The sequence below is a fragment of the Mya arenaria genome, chromosome 2 (genome assembly GCF_026914265.1).
Source record: "Mya arenaria isolate MELC-2E11 chromosome 2, ASM2691426v1".
In the NCBI taxonomy this organism is placed as follows: Eukaryota; Metazoa; Mollusca; class Bivalvia; order Myida; family Myidae; genus Mya; species Mya arenaria.
In genome coordinates this window covers 60126922-60136893 of record NC_069123.1, presented here as the reverse complement: position 1 = coordinate 60136893, position 9972 = coordinate 60126922, and the positions used below count along the sequence as shown (strand labels likewise).

Here is a 9972-nt window from a genome sequence, read left to right as displayed (position 1 = left end):
ACAATGTACTCGCTTTGAAAATTGTCCAGAACTTTTGTTTAACACGGAACTATCACTTGAAACTTACAACGAAGTAAATATTTGCAAATTTAATCAATATTTTGTAGACTTTTGTTTCATACTCCTGCTTTTTGCGCTAAAACACACGGAAATCAGACTGATACGGACAATGTACTCGCATAAATAAAATCTGTATCGAGTTTCAGGCTTAAACTAAGCAAACCTTCGAAAAACAAAACACACGCGAGTAAACTGTGTTACAATGCGGTTACTCTGCGCCTATTCTAAAGATCTTACCTTAATATTTACCATCCGTAAACGCCAAGTTTATGTGTTGATGCGGTCGAATTATTCGCCATCTTGTACGGCCAATGTACTATAGTGATCACGTGATACTCCCCTGTTCTTAGACGAAATGAAAACAAGGAAACTGAAATTCTACTTATGTTGAAAAGAACACGAACAAATAATATTAGCTTGTCGCTGATAGGAATTAATGTACGCCAATAAATGCATGAGGTATAACTAACTTTTCATTTTTATAAATATCGAATTTCAATCAAAATATGTGTCTTAATACAGTTGCGAGTGATTATAAAGTAATTAAGGTAAATAAGTTGTTTCAGACCTTTTTTTCACAGCAGGATTAGTATTTATAATAAATGAACACAAATATTGTTTTCTTAAAATATTCTTTAATTATCCTAGAAGTTTGTTTCTTACTTACTCCAAACCATGCATGTTCTCGATGGATACGAGTTTACACACCGAACTCGACGTTATACAGGGTGTCACGATACGTGTTTCCATATGTGTTTACATGCCGAACATGACGCAGTAAAGGGCATCAGAATTCGTGTTTATACGCCGATCTCGACTTTATACAGGGCCTTTCAAGCCTTTCAAAAACGTTTATACTGTATCTAGAAAGGATTTGATTCCAACATATATTTCACTTTGTCATAAGAACAGCCAGTACATATCAAACTATGATTAGTTTTATACTAGCAGTCGTCGTTAACCAGTTATAATATGTCGAGGCATAAAAAACTACACAGACAAGATGTGTGTTTTTTTTTCATTTCTGGAATAAAATATAATACAAATGAATTACAGATAGGTACATTTTACCATGAAATGGAATCACAGTCTGTGTTATAACCAATTTTTACATATTTCAAGTTGTTGCTTCGTACAGAAGGACCAGTGCTAAAGCAGTACTGGCTGCCGATTTGTGTTGGAAATTGTCCTTTGTTTTCGTTGCGCTCGTGTTTGTAATGCACAAGGCGGTGGTACACGCCCGTCAACAAAGTCATGAAAATTCGCTTGCACCTCTTCTTCTGGGGGAAGCAGAGTCTTTTGTGTAAATTACATTAAACTGTTTATAAACACTTTCTGATTTGATCAATAAACCCTTGCTAAAAATACAAATTATTTCTCACTTGTTAATTTATATTTAACACAATAAATACTTCAATATCCAATACTGATATTTGGTAACACACACAACATGTGTTTTGCACTAACCACTTGTCTCGTGATGGTAGGTGGTCTAATCGTTGACGCGCTCGAGGACGAAGCGTTTACAGATCATAATGCACTCCGCGCCATTTGAAACCACGCTAAATTTCTCTGCCTGCAGAGGAAATACTGTTTTCGTCAGGCCCTGGGGATGAAGATCATGTTAATACAATCATGTTACTACTCACTGTTAATTGACTAATCCAAATTTAATTTCAAAACGTTTTCCGTCAATGTAAAGCAAGACATAAATCATCTGGATAGCGAATTCAGCAGATTTACCATCAGACGTACCCCATATGTACTAAGGGGTATTTATCGACCAAATTGACCTCAAAGGCCATCACGAAGAACCACGTGGTCCAACTTATGTTAGAATGTTAAACGGTAATTATATAGCAGGGGAAGCTTAACTGTTTTATCATTGAAAGGAATAAAAATATCAACTTAAAGTAACACTTTTAAAATCCGTTTGATCAAAACGGATCAAACCTTTTGTGGTATTAATACCCTGTTCAATTTACATTAAAATATGCATTAACTGTTATTATTGGGAACATAAATGTATTGAAACAAGTTTATCGATGAAAATTTATGAAATGTTTGCATTGGAACACGATTAAATGATATACTTAAAGAAATCTTGAAGAACTGTTTCACCACAAGCCTTCGTAGGAACCACGTCATCACGTCCACGTAATCGTCGATCAAACCTACGTGTGAAGGACCCCCACTTGTAGACTGGCAGCAAAGGGTGATTCAATAAAGTGGGTACTTAGAAAATAAATATAAATACCAATAGATCTTCGAAACAAAGCTTATTCGAAACAGAAAATTTGTTCATTTCGGGGTAAGGTAGTATTTAATTTTCGAATACGAGCTTACACTGGAATCAACAAATATTCCCTATAAATATGATTCTATTATATGCTGCGAGGGAGGTAATACAATATTTACTAAATGATGATTGTTCGTTAGTAATATTCACCGTAAAGACTTAATCGTAATTGCATGGCATGCAGTATTTTATCATAAGGGCCGGGTCAAAACATCACCTGCGTCACCAGGTCAAACAAATAGATAATCGTGTGAACATGCTAGAGGGCGCTTTCTCTAATAATTTTCTGATAAAAACTCGTATATAAAGGAGGTACATCGCAGCTTTTGGTCAGTTCTCGATCGGTATTCCATCCCTGGATTAAAATTTACTTGGACAAACAGGTATTTCTCTATCTTGTTTTATTGCTTTATTAAATAATAGTTCCTTAAGTGTGTTCAGTGTTTGAATGATAGCAAATACAATTGTTTAATATAGACATGATATATGTTTGTACATTTGTCATTCATTCATCTAATTGCTGTAGGACTACAGACATCGGTCAGGAACCATTCCAAAGAGTTCAATATTGTCATTGTTATTGTCAATTATGTACAGGACAAAAGAGAAGCAGTAGCAAAATAAGACGAAAGTTAATAAGTATATGCATAATACTAACGCGCCACAAAGAAAAAAACAATCTTAACGTTTATAAAATGGAATAAAAACATGTTCGTCGCTTAGAAACAATGAAAGTAAATAAACTCATTTCTGAGAATTCCTACTCTCTTTTGTTGAAAAATTGGATGTCTTTGAACATATTTATTTTTTGTAGAATTTACTGTTAAACGAGGATTCAAATGCATTACCTTTTTAAGTGAGATCCAGCATGTCAGTACCGTTCTGAACCACAATGTACGAAATAAAACCATTTATAAATCATGTCTCAAGGAGTTATAGTATAATTCATTTCCATGATAAGATTAGAAATCCACAAAGGCTTGTACCATACACTGAACAAAATTTCTAACTGAAACCTTACCAGAAAACTTATTATTTTGCAAAACAGCTTGAAAACTCAGAAGATTTAACCATAAGGCAAGATTAATATGTTATATTCACTGCCCTATAGTATTTACACTTTGGCGGCTGCGTCGTCGTCGGCAGCGGCGTCGTACAGACTTCACACATTTGACCATGACTCAAAAAACGCAAAATCATATGCATTCACATAAATTTAATAAATACGTATGACGCAAACACAAGTCTAAGACTATGTAGAGAAAGGAATAGAAATCTTATTATAAAGCCTTCATCATTTATTTTCCAATTGCGTCCAATGACAAACTAAGAAGAACGGACAATCATTGGCATTCTTTTGTGATGCTATTCTTGCGTCCATTTGGTTTTTCTATTTTATTTTGATTTTTCAGGTCGACTATAGTATATATACATATATAGTTTTGTCAAAATAAATGGATTCCTTATAATATAGACCGTCAACGCACGCGTAACACGTTCGCTTCTTGGAATGCAACATGAAATACATTTCCCCATGGTTAGAAATCATCGTGGGTATACTGTTAAGAAACGTTAAATTTGCCCATTGTATCAGGTAGTTCTGGTAAAGGAAGTTTTATATATATAACTTAAAATGAAACATTGCTTTTCTACCAATTAAATTGAAACTTTATATTGATAGCAGGAAATATTAAAATGTTAAATAATGTTTAAAAACACATTATCCCGATACATGAACACATCACTGTATGTCGAATATAGATTCATTAACCAAATCGCTTGTGGATTGACGTACACGTGTGCTGCTGTGGAAAAAACATACCAGGAAAATGTTTTTTTGAATAATGTATTTCAATATATGTATCTATTTTTGTATATACATTTTGTTTGTATGTACTTTTTACTCCATTCTTAATGATATTAATTGTTTAAGGGCCTTCCACAATGAAAAAATTGGTGGGGAAGCTAAAAAAAAAACAGTTTTAAAATTTTAAAATTTATTTTAACAGAATTGGGTTGAAAAATTATTTTGCATATTTATTGAAAAGTCTGTCGGCAATAAAACTATATTTTGCGTCAACGTACCCGAGACAACCTAATCAACAATGTCATATGCGTTCTTCAGGTATCTTTTCAAATAAGAATGATATATAATAAAATAATGAAAATTAGTGGAATAAAGTCATTATCTGGTTACAAAAAAGCAACTATATTTCTTAAAATATCTTCAATTACCACACAGCCTCAATATTTGCTAATTGGGTAGTACTGACTTTGTTGACAGAAAATCGTATTCATTTTGTATAAAATATCTTCCGGAAAAATACAAATGCTTTTTTCTTAGAAAACGGATAAAAATCCTTCGTAAAATTTGCTCAACTCCTATTAAAAGCTACATATGTTGCAATGGACATATATAGTATGCTTACTAAATATTGAACCACAAATCTAAATAAAATAAAAATATTAAAAAAGATGTTTTGGACGTTCAAACGACTTAAGCATTGGAAGGCCCTTAAAAGCCAAATACATGAATAATATTCAAATGACGGAACAGAAAATAATAAACTTGCAATATTGTTGTCACAGATTACAATGTCATAACATTTATCTATGAACAAGAACCAAATTTGGAATATTTTAAATATAAGATCCAACTACAGGGTTAATTGGACGAAAATTCTATTGAGATGAACAAATTACTTCTTATGTTACTGCAGTATGGTTAAACTTTTCATAAAAGAACTTTTACATACATCATATTTGTATGGTGTGTATGATGAACTCATTAATGTAATTTGTGTGAATACAGTTTTAATACTATGTCTTCATTCAAAATGATAAATACTTTTTAAAAATGATTGCATTACAATTTCGTTTTCTATCCTAGACACCATCAACATACAACAATGAAGACGGCTGTATTGTTTCTTGCGTTGATGCCATTCGTGTTCTCGGCTCATGTTGTGCAGGACAGATTCATCGAATCTCTACTCGGCGGATACGATAGTAAGCCCATGCCATTTTATAAGTTTATTAAGCTTCCATGTGCTCTCAGATTTAAAGGTCTGTGAGCAAAACCAAACAACATAATCTTTGTAGAGTGTTTTTACGAAGTATGTACAGTTGTTTTATTTAAAATATGCAATGTACATGACTGTGATTATGAGCCATTTACCATTCCTGGGTTATAACCAGTGTTATCGTTAACTAAGCTCCTGATATATGATATGTGATCACATATTGTCCGTCTTACGTCATCCGTTGTGCGACGTTCCGTTTTGTTTTGCCTTGAAAAACTTCTTATCTTAAACAACTCAAACTTTACTTTGGTGGTCCTCTATCAGACCCCTTCGTTTCAAATGGATCCACGGGTCCATGTTCGATGTTCTACCTAATTCGTTAAAGCCTTAAATGTCTGTAAGAATAAACAATAAGGCTCTAAATTATTTAACGAAATATTTTTTTTTGGTTTCCTTATGCAATTCTCCTTCAAACGGTAGTCATTTGATCAAAAACATGGCCTTTAGATGTCAGAGATGGTTTCCTTATTTGGCTTTCATAATGGAATCTTTGAAATTCTGCTCCGAAACGAATTGCCTAGTTTCCAAGTACTTTCATAGAAATGTTAATCGTGCGACCATCTAGATGCCAAACTCATTCTAGCCATGTTTATTAGCAAAACAAATCGCCGCCAAGGGGCGGAACTGGTTTTCCTTATCCAGGTATTATAATAAAAATTAGATAATTATCTTAAATTACTGGCATTAAATAGAAACACTTAAACAAAATTTATATTGGGTGGTCTACCTTATAGTTGCATTCAACTAAAATAGGTTCATGCAAAACTATTACGTTCATGGCAACTGAAAGGGAAAAAGTTGAAAATTGTCTCCTTCAAATTTATTCAAGCTACCAAAAAATTGAAAAAGCAGTAGTCGATTCTCCCGTGTCCAGAAAGTACGTATGCTGACTCCCTATTTTTGTTGTAAAGTAATGTTTTGATTTTTTGTTCACACGGGCTCCTTTCACTATTGATTCAATAACTTAACAGTTTTGAGTTGAAATACATGTGAGTGGTTACATTTCAGATATTGGTATAAAGAGCAAACTTTTCACCTCTGAGATCCCGTCAAACAAAGTCCAAAACAACATTTCAACATTAAGCCAAGTCCCATACAAGTCTCATACAAATACAACAGTCACAGCAATCTTATATTCACAATAAGAGACCACCGAGCAAATGCACGTCGAACCCACCGTAGTAAATTTACTGGCCCGCTTTGGGTTTTTTATAATGTTAAAACAATGGAATGAAGGCTTTGGGTACTGTTTTGCAAGCATTTCAATGTTTTCTTAATTTGAAGCTACACAATTGACAATTGGACCATGAGTACAATTTTCAATTGCGTTTTCTGAACTTAATGCTCGCCGGATAGGTCTCCACTGATGGCAAGGATTAATAAGTTTTATAACCCCACGCCCCCTTCCCACCCGAGTCGACCCTAATAAAAAAACGGCACAGACATAATAAACTTTAAAATGTCATTTCCTAGTACTACTGCTCCGGTCTCCCGATCTAATTTGTGTTTGTTATATCATTAATATGGTATGCTATCATCGTTTAATATGCAATTAAATGAAGTTGAAACAAAGAATTTTAATTTCAATAATAAGTTTGCTGTTTTCATGACGGAAACATAATACAGGACCAGTTCAATGATGGATGCAAATATCATTGAAAATATAATTCAATTGTGTTGGGTTTGGTTATTATTTTTTAGTATTTCGAATGTATCAAATGTTTGTTGTCTGACTCGACCTTTTTCCCGGGTCCCGAGACTCCGACATGTGGAGTTTTGACTGTACTTGACGACAAAGCATAGAGTAGCAGTGTGTGTATACCACGTGATAAATTACGTCATATATGCTACGTCGGAAGGCAACTTATTGCTTAAAATGAAGACTTAAATCAAAGATAACTTTTCTTTTACAACTCCATTTTAAATGAAACAAAGGGCAGTCTAAAAAGCTTAAAGAGCCTCACATTGGTTTCATTTCCGAAATTTGATAAGGTCATTAGTTTCATCAAACACTTCGACAAACCCGTTTCCATAATAATGTTTTGACAGTAGTCCGTCAGACGGCCGTATCGTGAAAAGGTTTGTCGACGTGTTTTAAGAAACTAAACTCTCAATCAAACTCTGCTAAAAGACTGAAGGCAGGGCTCTAAGCGGCATAGACTGTGCTATGTTTAATTTAAAATGGTGAAGAAATAGTGAAGTTATCTTTGTTTAAAGTCTTTTTTTCAAATTAGAATATTGCCTTCCGACGTAGCATTTATGACGCAATTTATCACGTGCTATACACATTGAGTAGAATACAACCGATGATGGAATAATATATCAACTAAAATTGTACCCAACGTCCGTCGCTATCTATCCTTAAACATAAATAGAAGAAAGACGAGCGATTCCATATTTAGTCATTAAGATTTTACTTAACATGTTCTAAATGTCTTAGATTTTAAAATGTTTCAGCAGACGGAGCTTCCAATTGTGTCGTCATCTAGTAATAGTAAAAACTTTCAATTACAACGACTTATTGAGGACACATAATGTCGGTTATTGTCAAATTACAATTCCCTAATATTTCAGTCCTTGATTTGGCTAAGCAGCTCCTTGGTCAATTCGGTACTGACGAAACCGAGGCGCAATGTGAGGCCACTTTTTGCCCTGAGCTCGTCAACAAAATTGACGGACACAACACCCTCATCACAGGCCTGGTGTGTGGTGCTGTCTGCAAAGAGTGAGTTCAGTCATTGTTATCCAACGCTCTTTGAGAATATCTGAATGATAAGGAAGAGTTTAAGATTTGGATATTTTTAAAAAACAACTTAATTGTTTTGTGAAGTTTTCGTTCAATCTAGGTAGTACAACATTCGTATTTTTTATATTTATTTTCGTCACGTGAGGAATTTGGACGAAACATCTATGCGAGATATATATCATATTGTCCGGAGTCGTCGTCCGTGTAGTCCACAGGTCAACGTGGGCAGAGCAATAAACACATGAATAATAGAAGACTGTACCAATTCACGTACACCGACAAAATTACATTTAAAAATATGCGGACGGTAATATATTTTCTGACCAACAAAGGGATAGTGAAGTTAAATTATACATGTGTGATATAAAAACGTAGTGTTTTTTTTTAATCCGGAATCAAGTCGTACCGGGTGATAAAAGTATATACAGGGTGATAAAAGTGTATACATAATAAAAAAAAGTCTTCGCCGTAATAAAAAAAATCCCTATTTGCCTTGAAGAACGTGAATAACGACGGGATAAAACGATTTCTTTCGAAAAACTCGCGAAAGTGTTTGCATCCAATCTCTTCAATACAAGTCCAAGTTTGTGTTATTAGTTTTTGTTTTATTACTTGAAAAAGTCAGATTTATTGATTAAGGGATAAAACGGTCTTTGATGAAATCTGTATAAGTATACAATTACATTAAAAACGTTTTTAAATAAAACTAGCTCAGCTAGTAGGTATCGGATTAAGTTTCATTTTACATTACGTTAGTTGCACGCAAATATACATCGGCAACACTACGCAAAGGAAATCAGATTTTTTTTGTAGGATTCGAATGCTTTGTACATTATTATTTAAGTTAAGTTATTAAACACCGACAATAAATATTCTCTCTATGTATTCCAAATTATGGCTCATCAGTCCTTCGAGCTAATGAACGAAACAGGGGACATCTCACTCTGTCAGAAGACTTGCTGTATAACGGTTATGTACTATAAATAATTTTATATAATATTTCATCTTTTGTAGGGCTCAAGTTCTTGCACATACCTTCGTTACAACCCCTGCACCACTGGGTGGGAAATAGAGATCCAAAACACCAGCACGGAAACTCGATTTCAATGTGATTATGATCTATCTTAGTCAATAAAGTTTCAACAATTGAAGCATTTTTCATACAGCTGCTGCGAGGTGGCTTTCAGTACATAATACAAATGAAGCTGGTTTATGACCAAAACTAAGACGTTATGACTTCAGTTGAATGCGTGTCAGACACATGTTGTTTCCATTACATATACCACTTGCTAAAATGGAAAATCGAGATTAAGCAATTTCCTGATTTCGCATGCCCCATTCATACCAAACCATAAAGCTACTGTAACACCGTTTTAATGTACTTTTTAGCATATAGTTAAACTATTCATTTACATGTTTTAACAATCACATTCGGCGGGAAGTGTACTGGTTGACGTCACATTTCCGAACAGGGCACAAATCCCGAACACTAGCTAAAACATGCGTTTGTATATCGTGATCGATTAATCGATGATCTATATCAATACAAAGGCTTGCCTTGGTCACTCTTGTGAAGTTTCATCTTGTCTTGTTGAGTATTTTTCCAAAAATTGCCATTCAATGTTAATACGCTTAAAGATCAATATGTAGCACACGGGGGAATGACGTCAGAGGGCGCACGCGCATCTTTAGGTTTTGCAGTTATGTTGACCTACATTCAAGATACTTATAAATAGAAATCACGCTTTACAGGTGAATTTCATGTTTTAAAAAACATCGGAAAC

General features: G+C 34.0%; 1 protein-coding gene across 1 annotated transcript; it reads left to right on the top strand.

The window, feature by feature from the left end:
* The first annotated feature begins 2649 nt into the window (after nucleotides 1–2649).
* LOC128242724 (uncharacterized) lies at nucleotides 2650–9339 on the top strand. Its single transcript, XM_052959988.1, has 4 exons — nucleotides 2650–2742; nucleotides 5250–5368; nucleotides 8017–8167; nucleotides 9203–9339. The coding sequence occupies exons 2-4, from the start codon at nucleotides 5269–5271 to the stop codon at nucleotides 9258–9260; spliced, it is 309 nt and encodes a 102-aa protein (XP_052815948.1). The 5' UTR covers nucleotides 2650–2742; nucleotides 5250–5268; the 3' UTR covers nucleotides 9261–9339.
* The last annotated feature ends 633 nt before the right edge of the window (nucleotides 9340–9972 follow it).